At 53.1% G+C, this 16,145-nt stretch overlaps 1 protein-coding gene across 4 annotated transcripts in view; it reads right to left on the bottom strand.

Annotated features, from left to right (window-relative positions):
* The window catches only part of LOC125519727 (CBS domain-containing protein CBSX2, chloroplastic-like), a 43,146-nt gene extending 30,162 nt beyond the window's left edge, over positions 1-12,984 (bottom strand). For 2 of the 4 annotated variants that reach the window (XR_007288294.1, XM_048684469.1), the window contains exons 1-3: positions 12,619-12,981; positions 3,958-4,045; positions 3,806-3,870 (exon numbers count right to left, since the gene is read on the bottom strand). Coding sequence is in view for 2 of the 4 variants with exons in the window: in XM_048684469.1 (XP_048540426.1) it covers positions 3,806-3,870; positions 3,958-4,045; positions 12,619-12,807 (342 nt within the window). In the remaining 2 variants the exon portion in view is untranslated. Of the gene's footprint in view, positions 1-3,805; positions 3,871-3,957; positions 4,046-12,618 lie in introns of all 4 variants that reach the window. The other 2 variants (XR_007288296.1, XM_048684470.1) reach the window with 2 other exon arrangements.
* Positions 12,985-16,145: the final 3,161 nt, after the last annotated feature.

The raw sequence follows: 16,145 nt of genomic DNA, 5'->3' as shown, positions 1-16,145 counted from the left end.
GTGGATGGTTTGCGGCGACTTCAATCTCATCCTCCGCGACGACGACAAAAACACGGTCACCGTCAACCGGAGCATGATGGGCAAATTTCACCGTCTCACAAATGACCTCGCACTCAAGGAGATCTACCTCAACGGGCGGCGCTACACATGGTCCAACGAGCAAACACCGCCAACACTTGTGCAGCTCGACCGTGTTCTTTGCACCGCTGATTGGGAGGACGCGCACAGCGGATGCCACCTTCGATGCCTTGCGGCTATGGTGTCGGACCACGCCCCGTTGCTGCTGGACTGCTCGCCCACGCCCACCTCACACCGGCGGTTCCATTTTGAGGAATACTGGCTACGCTTGGACGAATTCCATGATGTGGTGACCGCGGCCTGGGGTGCTACGCATCACGTCGATCCCTTCCACCGGCTCATGCTCCGGCTACAGGCAATGGCGGCTAGCCTCACTAGCTGGAGCTCCAGGTCTACGGGCAACATCAAGGCCAAGCTGGCGATATCACGGAGCTCATCTCGCGCTTCGACCAAGCCCAGGAATCGCGCAACCTCTCGCCACCGGAGGCCTGGCTCCGCAAGCAGCTCAAGATATCCTACCTTGGGCTCGCATCCATGGAGCGCACGATCGCCCGCCAACGCTCCCGCATCGCCAACCTCAAGGACGGCGACGCCAGCACCAGTTTTTTCCACCGGCAGTGCTCGTTCCGTCGGCAGAAGAACCACATCTACAGCCTGGCCGTGGACGACAGGGTGCTCACGGACCACACTGACATGGCCAAGGCGGCCTTCACCCATTTCGAGGCCTTGCTTGGCACGGCGACCGCCCGGGAACACTCCCTAGACCTGTCACAACTCATCGAGCCGACCGACCTCGCCGACCTTGATGCGCCGTTCAGCGCCAAGGAGATTTGGGAGGCTGTCAAGCGCCTCCCCGCACGCAAGGCGCCAGGCCCAGACGGGTTCACAGCAGAATTCCTACGCGCATGCTGGACAACCATCAGGCAGGATTTCCTTGACGTGTTCCAGCAACTATATGACTTGCGAGGAAGAGGGTTCTACAAGCTGAACCAAGCATTGCTGACGCTGCTGCCAAAGAAAGTCGACGCCCAGGGGCTGCTCGACTACCGTTCGATCTGCCTGATACACCTTGTGGCCAAAATCTTCGCCAAGGTGCTCTCGATCCGCCTCGGTGCCAAGCTGGACAACCTGGTTAGCCACAACCAAAATGCTTCCATCTCGGGAAGGAGCTTGCACGACAACTATGTCCTTGTCAAGCAGTCACTCAAGCTGCTGCACCAACTGGGAGCTCCAAGAGTCATGCTCAAGCTCGACCTCACGCGCGCCTTTGATTCCCTGTCATGGCCATTCCTCTTTGAGGTTTTACGCCAATACGGATTCGGGAACAGATTCTTGGAGTGGACGGCCATCCTCCTGTCTTCTGCGAGCACGTGCATCCTCCTGAACGGCGAGCCCGGCCCCCCCATATGGCACCGGCAAGGGCTCCGGCAGGGCGACTCCATATCCCCGCAGCTCTTCGTGCTCGCCGTCGACACCCTGGGACGGCTCCTACAACGCGCACACAGCCTGGACATCCTGCAGCCACTACACCCACGACGCCACATCCCGGCGATCTCCCTCTACGCCGACGGCGTCATGGTCTTCTGCCACGCCACGATGGACGACACTACTGCGATCAGGGAGATCCTCGCCTTGTTCGGCAGGGCCTCCGGCCTGAAGGTGAACTTCACCAAGAGCTCCGCCACCATCTTGCACGGCGACCAAGCAGCCACGGAGATGATCGCGCACCTCGACTGCCCGGTGGCGACTCTCCCCATCACCTACCTCGGCATCCCCCTGTCCACGCGCCGCCCATCTGCCGCCCAGCTACAACCCATGGTAGATGCGGTCGCCGCGCGCCTACCGACCTGGAAGGCTTGGCTGATGACTAAAACCGGGCGCCTCGCGCTGGTCAAGTCGGTCTTGTGTGCCATCCCAGTGCACCAACTGCTTGCATTCGCGCCCCCCAAAAAAAACCCCAAGCAGATCGAGAAGATTTAGCGTGGTTTCCTTTGGGCTGGACGTGCCACTGCCAATGGCGGACACTGCCACGTGAACTGGAACAAAGTTTGCCGCCCCATCGAGCTTGGGGGCCTGGGCGTGCGAGACCTCGAGCGTGCCGGTCTCGCCATGCGACTACGCTGGTTATGGTTCTCCAGAACGGACCCGGAGCGAGCATGGCAAGGGCTAGACCTTCAATTCTCGCCCACGGAACGAGCCCTGTTCTGGGCATCCACGTTCACGGTCATTGGGAATGGGCAGACCGCCCTGCTCTGGGAGGACCGATGGATTGGTGGCCAATCCGTGCGCGAGCTCATGCCTAACCTCTACGGCTGCATCCCCAAGCGAGGACGGACGACGAGAACCGTGGCGGACGGACTCAATGGCAACTCCTAGGCACGCGACATCCAAGGCAACCCCGGCCTCCATGAGATTGGTCAGTATCTACAGCTCTGGCAGATCATGCAGCGCACCGAGCTCTCCACCACACCGGACAGGTTGATCTGGAGATGGACGGCGAGCGGCACCTATTCCGCGCAGTCCTGTTACACGGCCACCTTCCATGGATCAACGGGCTGCCATTCCTGGAAGCTAATCTGGAAGTGCTGGGCGCCGCCGCGAGTCAAGTTCTTCCACTGGTTAGCCAACCAGGACCGCTGCTGGACGGCAGAGAGGTTGGCTCGCCACGGTCTCCAACATCATCCCCGCTGCCTCCTATGTGACCAGCAGCCGGAGACGATGCGACATCTGCTGCTGGAATGCCCCCTAGCCCGACAGGCATGGCACGAGACCCTGGCCTAGCTACGCATACCGGCCCCTATCCAACACAGGAACTGTCGCTTACGGACTGGTGGAACCATGCCAAGGAAGACACGCCGCTGACCCTTCGCAAGGCCCTGAAATCTGTCGCGCTGCTCGTGCCTTGGATGGTCTGGAAGCACAGGAACAGATGCGTCTTCGACAATGCAACGCCATCCCTTAACGCGCTCCTAGATGGCATTCAGGACGAGGCCCGCTCATGGGCGGCAGCCGGGGCACCTGGCCTCCGACTTGTGCTGCCCCAAACCTGGGACGTACATTAATTCACCTGATGTAACCCGCACATCCTAGGATGTCTGTAACTGAACCCCCCCCCCCCCCCCTTTTCAATAAAAAGAAACGCAAGGCTTTTGCGTTTTCTCGAAGAAAAAAAAACTTCCTTAAGCCTTAACATACATTCAGAGTCAGAACTGAACATGAAGATATCAACCCTGTAGTTATATTACAGGTTACTGGTAGTAATTAGCAAGAACATGAAATGTGCCAACAGAAGAGGAGCTAACAGAGAAGAAAAATTAATTTCTATATGCTTGCTTCTATAATATTATTTCTAGGCACATCCATGTAGCCTAGAGTTAAGGCACAAGCTTGTTGAGGAGGTTGCCCCTCTCTTTCAAAAGAAGATAAGTGGTTCCTCGGCCCATTGTCAAATTTTTTTATATGAATAATAGCACTTTATTTTGGGAGGATAGCAATCTGGTAGACTTCAAAATAAAACCATCAGGTGCAAACGAGAAGGAATAGGCCACACCATATATGCTATATTGATGAGGATATATAATATATGCACGTCAAGACATGTAGATAACAAGGAAATTAAGTCCCATCCAGAACACATACATGTTGACTCCAAAACACATACATTCGGAACCCCGGTTGCATATCATCAACTGTCTGTTTGCTACAGTAAACTAATAGCACCACCTACCAAATTCCAGTGATCATCGGTAACAGGAAAGCCAGTTATTCGATGCTCCACCAGCCTCTCAAGAGCTGCTCAATTAGAAAAGGCTGCCATTAGGAAATGGGTGATATTCTAATGACAGAAACCAAGGCAAAACGTCAAGGCAAACAAAGCACCTTCATCTACTGAAGTGGATGGTTTCACAACATGGAGTTGTTCCCTTTTAGTCATAAAGTCACGAACAGTGTAAACTCCACCACCCTCCTGAAAAGCAAGAAATCCTGAGATCAATGAATTCTTAAAACAAACTACATACAAATACTTCCATCTGGAAACAGAAAGTCGAATAATTTATGGTTTTATGCCCAATATACATTAAATAAAGCCATGATCCTTGCACAAAAGATTAGAACCAGATACATCATCATGCAAAAGATATTTGTTGGAATGTTTCCCAGCTCAATAAATGTGATGTTGCTTGTTCTCTGAATAAACTCAGTGTTATACATTTATATTACTTTGTAATGTGCAGTGACACAAAAACATCACGCTGTCAAAAGAACATTAAAGAATAAAATGTAAACAACTAATAGCGGGACTAATACACCCAAAATAGATATAGAAGAACAACGCATAAGAGTTATCAGAACTTAAGAGAGGCTCACGAGTCGTTCATGAGAGCTTAAAAGCATTGTGTACTTTCAAATGGAAAAAATCATCAACTTTGCTCCCGATTTGTATGCGATGATGAAGCATTTGATTGTTTATTGTAAACAGTAGCTCAGTGCCAGTGCGTTGCTATGGAACCACAAAAAAGCTGAGGAGTTGGCCACATGGCATGGAAGGGCAAAGCATAAGGCTGTGTTTGGTTCAGCTTCAGCTGCCAACTTTTGGGTCCAAAAGCTAGAAGCTGAACCAAAGGGTTGGAAGGTATTTACCCACCTTTGCCACTAGTAAGTGGAAAAACATTTTGTTCTTATTCCTGCTACACAGTGCGCGTGAGAAGACAGCCACCGCCGCCACCGCCTAGGGTTGGCTCGCCGGTGGCAGCACATCCCCTCCAGCCGGCCGGCCGTGGCCGTGCCACCGCCACTGCCGGATGGAGCAGATCTCGACAGCGAGTAAATCCCTAGCATCCGCCGCCACTTCTGCCGGCCCTGCTGGCCAGAACCTCCCCAGCCCAGCAGCGCCTCTGTTCCTCCAGGCTCCAGCCGTGCCTTCCTCCCTCGAGCAACACCTCCCTCCCAGCCAGCGTGTGCGGCCCAGCAATGCCACTGCACACCGGGATGAGATGATGGTCATTTCTTTTTCTTTTTTGCAGTATTCCTGAACATGTATTCCTGGAGTATTTCTTTTGTGGACTTGGAAGTTGAAAAGGCTGTAGATTGCAGATTGTGACACCTACTTGCTTGTTTAACGAGAGTTGGTGAAAAACTGCACTAGTTACATGGGTGGTGTTGTGTGATTGCAGATTGATGAGTATCTACCTCCAGTGCTACGACAGGGGGTGGCATCAACACAAGTGATCCCATTCAAGAGGAGGAGAACGAAGATACCATAAACAATATTCGTAGTAGTAGGATAGCTAATGCTTCTTCTGTGAGGTTAGCTATGTTGATGGAGGCCATCATCATGTGAACCATACTATTTTTGTATGGTCCGTGTCTTATATAATTATATTACAGGCTCTATTTATACGTATGCAACATTAAAAATGTGTAGTTCAATTGTCTATATGTTAGCTACGAATTGTCTGAAGGGGAGCCTTGGCGCAGCGGTAAAGCTGTTGCCTTGTGACCATGAGGTCACGGGTTCGAGTCTTGGAAACAGACTCTTGCAGAAATGTAGGGAAAAGCTGTGTACAAAAGACCCAACGTGGACAGACCCTTCCCCGAACTCTGCGCAAGCGGGAGCTACGTGCACCGGGCTGCCCTTTTTTAGCTGTGAATTGTCCCAACCATAGGAGGGTTGCAGGCAGTGACTGAAACAACCATAGGACGGTTGCAAGATATGAAACTGAAATTCAGAGACACGGAAGGATGGGCATATGTTAAAAATAAGACACGAAGAGAGCTATTTGGGAAGAAAGAGGGTAGCACAATGACGTCTTTGTTTGAATAAGTAAATTTGTTTGATCTATATGAATTGTCTATTGTCATAATTTTCTTTCCAAGATGATCGTTCATTAGCCTACCAATGTACGAATTGTTGCTTTACAGTCAATTAGCATATAAACATTAGCATAGCACAATGACGTCTTTCATCGCATATTTGTTGCTTTACAGTCAATTAGTAAATTTACTTGATCTATATGCTATTCTATAGCATGCGGAGAGTTGGTTAGTAAGAGTGGAGGAGCTAAAACTCATAGCAATGTTTTGAGTTCGAGGCTAATCCCGTATTTGTTTATTTATGCCTTCTACAAGAGATTGGTCCCACGCTAAAGTAAGACGATATTTGTTTACTTATACCTTTTACAGCTGGTTCTACATATGAGTAAGTGTGCAATTGTTTATTTGTTCCTTTAGCAAGAGTGATGGTCCCCAATGAGTATGTAGTACATCTATTGAACTTTTGCAGGCTTGTTTGCCCCATGTGTGAGTACGAATGGAGAGTGAGGAGTGAACTCACAACCAACTCCAATCTTCACAGGTAGGAAAGATACAAGGACATCTAAAAAGTAAGAACCACATGTTAGAGCTTCACTAACGGTACATTAATTCTTCAAGTGGCATATGTGTCCCAAATGACATTCATAATCGTTGACAAGGATCCTAGCAGGCTACTTCCTTAACCATTTTTTTACTAGAAACATGAATGCCCTCATCACCAAAGCAGCGCAGCGCACACGCTTTTTTACTAGAAACATGAATGCCCTCATCACCAAAGCAGAGCAGCGCACACACAGGTGATCAAATGGAAAATTTGGCATACATCTATCTATGCAGATTGACATGCAAGAACATGGGCATCTCCCTAATGGCACTGTAATTGTTGGATAAGTCTGTGTACTAGGGTCTTTGTAGGGCTGCAGCACATGGTCCTTGTGGCAGTTAGGATAGAGTTCCTGACCATCAAGCACTGGCAGTTAGGATAGCATCTTAGACCAGCATCTTAGACTAGCATCTTAGACTGGCATCTTAGTAGCATCTCAGCATATGCTTGGCTGGCTAGCAGCCTATAAGTATGTATCCCCAACCCCTCAGGTTGGCATGGCATTGTGTGAGAAATAAACCAACGAAAATTGTCCCAACTCTCCTAGTGTCATCCACAACTATCAATGCTCAGGTTCAAAGGTCCAACAAGTGGTATCAGAGCCAAGTTATCTTGTACCCTGAGCATTTCTTGTGAGCAGCCCAAGTCGGTAGCAGCAGCTGCTCCATCTGCCTCTGGTTACTTTCCTCCCTCCGGACTGTCGAGCAGCAGTTCGTCTTCAACAGCCTCCTCTTCACGCAACAGCCCCCCTGCAGCGAGCCATGTCTGCAGGTCGCTCTCAGCACACGGCTACCTCGAGCATGCGGCGCCGGCAGGAGGCCGAGCGCGCCGTGGCAGAGGAGCGTGAGCGAGCAGCTGTAGCAGCAGCTGCTGCGGCAGCAAGGGTGTCGAGGCTGGCTGCAGCGGAGTTGGCAGCAGCCAAAGCGGAGGTAGAAGCAGCCAGGGCGGAGGTAGAAGCAGCAGCAGCAGCGGACGCAGCACGTGAGGCTACGGCAGATGCCAAAGCACTCCGCGGCGGCTCCGGCAGCTCCAACAGCTCCACGCCTGCGGACGACGGTGCTGACGCAGACCGCGCCAAAGTGGCGCAAGAGCGGACGGCGCAGTGGGCAGCCGAGCACGCCCGCGCTCCAGGTGGAGGTGTGCACCGCGACGGCGGCTGCAACGACCAGGACCGCGGCCTCTACGAGGTCCGAACTGTGGTCAGGGATGTTGGTCCCAGTGCTGGGTGGCCTACCCTCACTAAAACCAACTACGTCGAGTGGGCCGGGATCATGAAGGTCAGGCTCCAGGTGCGGCGCATGTGGGAGGCAGTCCAGGACAGCAACGTCGACCACCAAGAGGACCGACGGGCGCTGGACGCCCTCATCGCCACAGTCCCGCCCGAGATGCAGTTCTCGCTTTCCAGCAAGCGGACTGCCAAGGAAGCTTGGGACGCCATCGCCGCGGCACGCATCGGCAGCGACCGTGCTCGCAAGTCCACTCTGCAGGCACTTCGTAAGGAGTGGGAGAGCCTGGCTTCCAAGCCAGGTGAGGACGTTGATGACTTTGCTCTCCGTCTCAACACTCTGCTGCAGAAGTTGGTGAAGTTTGGTGATGCCACCTACACCGAGGAGAGAGCTGTCGAGAAGCTCTTTCGGTGCATCCCCAAGAAGTACAAGCAGATGGCTCGGTCGATCGAGTCCTTGCTGGACCTCTCCACGATGACAATCGAGGAGGCGATAGGTCGCCTCAAGGTCGTCGACACCGACGAGCCACAGCCTTCCTCGGGGCCCATCACCACCGGCAGGAAGCTGCTCCTAACTCAGGAGCCGTGGGATGCCAGCCTTGGTGACAGGAAGAAGGGGGAGCCTTCTTCCACGACGGGCGGCCGCAAGCGTGGCAAGCAGCGTAAGACGCGAAGAGGCCCCCCGGGCAGGGCACAAGGACGTGCCGAAGGGGACGCCCGCGGAGGCGCCAAGGACGGCGCCGCTGGCAAGCCCAAGCCGGCACAAGACAACAGCTGCCACAACTGTGGCCAGTTTGGCCATTGGGCCAATGAGTGTCGGCAACCACGACAAGGCCAGGCTCACGTCGCACAGGCGAAGGAGGAGGAGACGGCTCTGTTCATGGCGCATGCAAGCATTGAGCTATCTTCAGCGACACCAGTCGCAAAAGCTCTCATCCACCTCGACGAGCCAAAGGCACACGCTCTTCTCGGCGATGCCTCCGGGAAGGACAAGACTACGGGGTGGTGCCTCGACACCGGCGCCACCCACCACATGACCGGTCGAAGGGAATTCTTCGCCGAGCTCGATTCCGATGCGCGAGGCTCCGTCAAGTTTGGGGATGCCTCCGCTGTGGAAATTAAGGGCGTCGGCTCCGTCATCTTCACCACCAAGACAGGAGAGCACCGGCTGCTCACCGGTGTCTACTACATCCCCGCGCTAAGGAACTCCATCATCAGCTTGGGACAGCTGGATGAGAACGACTCACGCGTGCTGATTGAGCATGGGGTCCTACGCATCTGGGATCGCCAGGGTCGCCTTCTCGCCAAGGTACCCAGAGGTGGAAATCGACTCTACGTCCTTGATGTGCAGGTGGCACAACCGGTCTGTCTCGCTGTCCGTCGGGACGACGAGGCGTGGCAATGGCATGAGTGCTTTGGGCATCTTCACTTTGAGGCCCTGAAGCGTCTAAGTGCCAAGGAGATGGTACGAGGCCTGCCATGCCTCAACCATGTGGAGCAGTTCTGCGACATCTGCGTACTGACGAAGCAGAGACGACTCCCCTTTCCCCAACAAGCGAGTTTTCGGGCCAAGGAGAAGCTGGAGCTCGTGCACGGAGACTTGTGCGGCCCGGTGACGCCAGCCACACCAGGAGGTCGACGCTACTTCCTGCTGCTCGTCGACGATCTCTCTCGTTACATGTGGGTGATGATTCTCGGCAGCAAGGGAGAAGCGGCGGACGCCATCAGGCGCGCGCAGGCTGGTGTGGAGGCGGAGAGCGGCCGCAAATTGCGCGTGTTGCGCACTGACAACGGCGGCGAATTCACGGCGGCTGAATTCGCGTCGTACTGCGCCGATGAGGGCATCCAGCGCCACTACTCCGCGCCGTACAGCCCGCAGCAAAACGGAGTCGTCGAGCGGCGCAACCAGACGGTTGTGGGGATGGCTCGGGCTCTCCTCAAGCAGCGAGGGATGCCGGCTGTTTTCTGGGGAGAGACGGTGCTGACGGCCGTCTACATCCTCAACCGCTCGCCTACTAAGGCACTCGACGGCAGGACACCGTATGAGGCCTGGCATGGGCGGAAGCCGGCGGTTTCCCATTTGCGGGTCTTTGGCTGTCTTGCGTTCGCTAAGGAGCTTGGCCACATCGGCAAGCTCGACCACAGGAGCACTCCGAGAGTCTTCATCGGCTATGCGGAGGGCTCAAAGGCCTACCGCATCCTCGACCCAAAGACACAGCGTGTGCGCACGGCACGAGACGTTGTGTTCAATGAAGGGCGAGGGTGGCAATGGGACAAGGCGGTGGACGACGGCGCGACGCCGATGTATGACGACTTCATTGTCGAGTACGCTCACTTCAAGGAAGCCGGGGGAGCAAGCAGCTCCTCTCCGCCGGGCACGTCTACCCCGGCCCCCAAAACTACATCGACTCCGGTGCCCGCTACGCCGACGACACCACAACTGGCGACGCCGCATACTCCAGCCCCGGCAGTCACCACTCCGGGTTCGTCTTCATCAGCACCAACTCACGCAGAGCACAACCCGATGAAGTTCGCTTCCCCGCTCACTCACGACGAGGAGCGGGTTGACGCGTGGTATGGAGGCGAACAGCTGCGGTATCGCACGATGGATGATCTACTCGGCGACCAGCCGGTGCCGGGACTGATGCCACGTGACCTGGAGGCGCAGCTACAACTCGCGTGTGAGGACGGCGAACCACGGTCCTTTGCAGAGGCCGAGAGAGATGCGGCATGGCGCGCCGCGATGCAGTTGGAGATGGATGCGGTCGAGCAAAACCGCACCTAGGAGCTCGCTGACCTCCCCCGTGGTCACCGCGCAATCACCCTTAAGTGGGTGTTCAAGCTGAAGAGGGATGGAGCCGGCGCCATCATCAAGCACAAGGCTCGTCTGGTGGCCCGAGGCTTCTTGCAGCAGGAAGGAGTCGATTTCGACGACGCCTTCGCTCCCGTGGCACGAATGGAGTCTGTGCGACTCCTCCTTGCGCTGGCTGCCCAGGAGGGCTGGCGTGTCCATCACATGGATGTCAAGTCGGCATTCCTCAACGGTGACTTGAAGGAGGAAGTCTACGTGCATCAGCCACCGGGTTTTGCGATTCCCGGCCAGGAGGGTAAGGTACTCCGCCTGCGCAAGGCCCTCTATGGCCTACGGCAGGCACCTAGGGCGTGAAACGCCAAGCTGGACTCCACGCTAAAGAAGATGGGCTTCGAGCAAAGCCCGCATGAGGCCGCTGTCTACCGACGGGGCAGTGGAGGAAATGCCCTGCTGGTGGGCGTCTATGTTGACGACTTGGTGATCACCGGCACCAAAGATGCAGAGGTAGCGGCATTCAAGGAAGACATGAAGGCCACCTTCCAGATGAGTGATCTGGGGCTCCTCTCCTTCTATTTAGGGATTGAGGTGCACCAAGATCACTCCGGGATCGCGCTTCGACAGTCCGCCTACGCCAAGCGCATCGTTGAGCTAGCTGGGCTCACCGGCTGCCATCCAGCTCTCACTCCGATGGAGGAGAGGCTGAAACTGAGCCGCGACAGCACAACAGAGGAAGTGGATGCTACGTAGTACCGATGCCTTGTGGGGAGCCTTCGCTCACCCACACACGGCCGGACCTAGCATTCTCCGTCGGCTATGTCAGTCGGTTCATGGAGCGACCGACGTCGGAACACCAGCAGGCAGTGAAGAGGATCATCCGCTACATAGCAGGGACCCTCGACCACGGCCTCCACTACCCTAGGTGTCCGGGGGCAGCACACTTCGTCGGGTACAGCGACAGCGACCACGCCGGCGACATCGACACCAGCAAGAGCACGAGCGGGATCCTTCTCTTCCTCGGCAAGTGTCTCGTGAGCTGGCAATCAGTCAAGCAGCAGGTGGTGGCCCTGTCCAGCTGTGAGGCTGAGTACATAGCGGCCTCCACCGCCTGCACTCAGGCGCTTTGGCTCGCTCGACTGCTTGGTGATCTTCTCGTTCAAGACACCAGAACGGTGCAGCTCCTGGTGGACAGCAAGTCCGCCCTGGCCCTGGCAAAGAACCCCGTGTTCCACGAACGGAGCAAGCACATCCGGCTGAGGTATCACTTCATCCGCAGTTGTGTGGAAGAAGGGAGCATCGAGGCGAGCTACATCAACACCAAGGATCAGCTCGCAGACCTGCTCACCAAGCCTCTTGGGAGGGTCAAGTTCCTCGAGCTTTGCTCCAGGATCGGGATGATTCAACACTCCCACAAGACGACGTACAAGACTTAGGGGGAGAATGTTGGATAAGTCTGTGTACTAGGGCCTTTGTGGGGCTGCAGCACATGGTCCTTGTGGCAGTTAGGATAGAGTTCCTGACCATCAAGGACTGGCAGTTAGGATAGCATCTTAGACCAGCATCTTAGACTAGCATCTTAGACTGGCATCTTAGTAGCATCTCAGCATATGCTTGGCTGGCTAGCAGCCTATAAGTATGTATCCCCAACCCCTCAGGTTGGCATGGCATTGTGTGAGAAATAAACCAACGAAAATTGTCCCAACTCTCCTAGTGTCATCCACAACTATCAATGCTCAGGTTCAAAGGTCCAACAGTAATCAGACATGCATATGCATAAACTCCGTCCTACAGAAGTAATGAGAGACACGGTTCAGCCGAGATAAAAAAAATTGTCCACATACTCCCAGGTTATCCTGCAGAACAACTTTAATTAGCTCAGGCACATACAAAGATCTTTGCGGGCAGCTAAAATGATACAATAGCAACGACATCAGTTGGAACCTATAATCCAAATATGCCGCATCCACCCGTCTGATCTAACATAGGATCGTATAAACCCCGAATCACCGCTTCTGGCAACTATCAGCATCCAATTGCAAATACGGAAAAACAGTAAACACAAGAAGCAAGGAACGGAGCTGGGCTCACCACAACCACGGAGGTGTGGTGCGGCAGGTTGCCTCTAGCGGCGGTGACCGCGAACGCGCCGACGGATGAGGCTGGGGGCCGCACGAGGGGAGCACCGGAAGACATCCGTGGCACTGCAGACAGACGAGACCGCCGCCCGCCAGCGACGGCCGGGCAATCGAAGGAGAGGAGCAGCAGCCTGGCGGCCATGGTGCTAGTCCCCTCTTCTCTCTCCCTCGAACCGCACTCGCGTCGGGTTCGCTCGCGGCTGGAAACTGGTGAGGGGAGGGAAGGCCGAGGGTGCGGAGGAACCTGTGGCTCGGCCTGCCCTGCTTGAAGAGATGAAACCCTTTTTTTTGTGGGGGGAGGGGGGCGTTAACCTATGGACGTCATAACTGTAACCCGTGTGGCATAATAAACACCCGATCGTATCCAGGAGTCAGTCGTTCTAAAAAAAAGTATCCAGTAGTCAGTCCACACGACCCTGTGGGAACGAACATTAAAAATGTCAACACGTTCGAGCGCAACTAGGACGGCCCACACAATCATATGTCATAACTGTTCACCCCACCCCGTGAGCCCAAACACGTGTGTAATCAACTTTAGTTATCATGTGTAATTAACTATAATTGTCATGTATCATTAAATATAGTTGTCATGTGTAACTAATTGAAGATGTCATGTGTGGTTAAACCATAGTTACCATGTATGGTCAACCATATTTGTTGTGATTAACTAGTTGACACATATGCATCGTGTGTAACTAATTGGAGTTGTCACGAGTAGTTAAACCATAGTTGTCATGTATGGTCAATCATAGTTGTTGTGTGTGATTAACTAGTTGACACATATGCATAACTGTAGTTGCCATCTATCACCGTGCCCACACGTTTGGGCAAGCATCGTGTGTCCGTTCGGACGAGGAGCGCCCAGACATGTGGCACTAAATGATAACGCCCACACGACGCTAGGTGCTTATGTGGCTCTCAACCTAGATGGCAACTGCTTCAATATTCTTGAAAATGAATCGAACGACATTGACTGCGTTTAGGCCATGTTGATAAGTGCCACACGTGTGGACGTAATCATTTAGGTAACTTATTGACATTGGTTTTTGGCTATATTAGACTATGTCTAGATTTTGATTTCCCTGTGTATTGTACATGTATTGTATGTGGGTTGGGAAACTGTTTACGATCATCTTACCATTTAATAGCAACTTTTTATTATCCAGCTCAAGTTAAAGATCTTTGGATCCCAGGTCAAAAGAATTGGGATACATACTTAATTAACTCTCTTTTTACTCCTGAAATGGCTAATACCATTCTACAAACTCCTATCATTAATGTAAATGGTAAAGATATTTTTGTTTGGAAACTAACTCCTATAGGTGAATTCTCTTCCAAAAGTGCTTACAAGCACTGCTTCAACAATCTTCAGCTTCCACCAAGGCAAAGGCCCAAAATTGTTCCTATGGGGGTCATTTTCCTTCTTAATCAGACGTGGGAGGATAAGCAAATGGCACTAAGAGTTCAAACATTCGCTTGGATGCTTCTTATAAAAGTGCTTCCTACGGATAAGAGGGTAGGTAGGTACTCCAAACATATCAATGAAAACTGCTCTAGATGTGGCCAACTAGAAGATGAAATGCACATATTGTTTCTTTGCCCTTTTTCTAAAGCTGCATGGTTTTGCGATCCTTAGTTTATTAAACGGAATCTCTGGTTGAACATTATCATTCTATTCCTGATATAATTCGTGCTTTGGTTACATCTTAACATCCACAAATAAACTCGACTACTCTCTATACTTTTCTCTGGTGTCTTTGAAAAGCTCGGAATGACTGTCTATTTTGCAGAAAATTATGTAAGCCTTCCCAGTTGTATGTAGCATCAAATGTAACAACTGAAGCAACCAAATTAGAAGATAAGAACTCCACTCAGCAGCAAGAAAGCGATCAAGCTCAGGAGCAATTGCAAGTTTCTCCAACAACCATACATACACATGACTCTAATAATCTTGCAGGGAATGTCATCTTTTGCGACGCTGCTTGGGAGAGACGTACAGATTCAGAGTTGGGCCATGCTGGCTTAAGAGTAATCATAACCATGCAAGACAATCTGCACCTCCAACAACTGCACGTCTCTGCGCTTTCGCCTCCAGCTTCATCTGCACTCCAGGCTGAAACTTATGGGCTGCTCCTAGCTACAAAGTTAGCAGATCTTCTGCAGGTTCAAAACCCTCACTTTTACACGGACTGCTCGGTGTTAGCTTCGGCAGCAAGGTCATCAACAGTGTTTGCTGCTCCGGTATGTTGGGAGAACATACCTCTCCTTGCAGAGATCCCAGCCTCTTGTTCTTTCAACTGTAACAAGATCACTCACATCAGCGGGAGCAAGAATGTAAAAGTTGATCATCAAGCTTAGTTAGCTCTTCGTATTCAGACAAGGTCCTTAGCTATCTGTTGCTTATGTACACAAGTAGGTCAAGGTCAATGTCCTGGCAAGGACATACTTTCTGCTTCTAGCATAGCTCCATTCATGCTCCTTTCTGTAAAATGTACCTGATCCTAAATAAAGCCTTCTTTTGTTAAAAAAGAGAAATAATCCACCCATTTAGGGTTGTGCTAGTTCCCCCAAAACTTGTTTGTTTACATGGTATCAAAATAGGTCTCGATGACCACTTCTTCCGCCTCTTCAAGCACAGCCGCCGCCGCCACTATGGCCATCGTCGCCACTACAACTATTGTCGCTGCATCCCTCATGGTCATTGCGGTCTCTTCCTCCACTTCCCCGATGATCTCGTCGTTCCTATCAAGTCTTCTCGTCGGGAGTGCGTCAAGCCTCTGGTTTGATTGCTCCCTAGGTGCTGGACTGTTTGCCTCGCCACCTGCGCCTGGCTCCTCACCTTTCCTGGCACCTCCCACTACTAGGGAAAACCTTATACACAGCATCTTAGCAATAGCATTGGACAAAATGAGGCGCTATTGCTACTTAGTAGTAGCGCGTGTAAGAAAATGGCGCTATTGCTATCACTTTAGCAATAGCGCGTACTGGCAAAACGCGTTGCTGCTAAACTTGAACTGGGCGCATAGGACAGCCCCACTTAGCAGCAGCGCATATCGTACCCAGCGCTACTGCTATGCTCCGTAGCAGTAGCGCTTTTCTCGAACCCGCGCTACTACTAACCCTACCTTACCGTCCCCACGCGGCTGACCCCCTCACTCTTCCTCTCAGTCACTCTTCCCCCGCATGCCCTGCCGTCCGCCGCCGTCGCGCTGCTCCTCCTCCACCGAGGTACTCCCTCCATCCCTCCTCCTCCCACCACGCCCTCCTCCCTCCTCCTTTGGCCGCCCCCTCCTCTCTCCTCCTCCGGCCGCCCCTCCTCCCTCCTTCGTCGGTAACCCTCCTCCCACCGCCCCTCCCCCTCCTCTCTCCTCCCTCCTCCCACCCCTCCCACCCCCTCCTCCCTCCTCCAATCCCACCGCCCTCCTCCTCTCTCCTCCCTCCTCCCAGCCCCTCCTCCCTCCATCTCTATTTTTCTTGTTT

The sequence above is a fragment of the Triticum urartu genome, chromosome 7 (assembly GCF_003073215.2).
Source record: "Triticum urartu cultivar G1812 chromosome 7, Tu2.1, whole genome shotgun sequence".
NCBI lineage: Eukaryota > Viridiplantae > Streptophyta > Magnoliopsida > Poales > Poaceae > Triticum > Triticum urartu.
The sequence above is the reverse complement of the archived record's forward strand: the minus strand, read 5'-3'. Positions and strand labels throughout refer to the sequence as shown.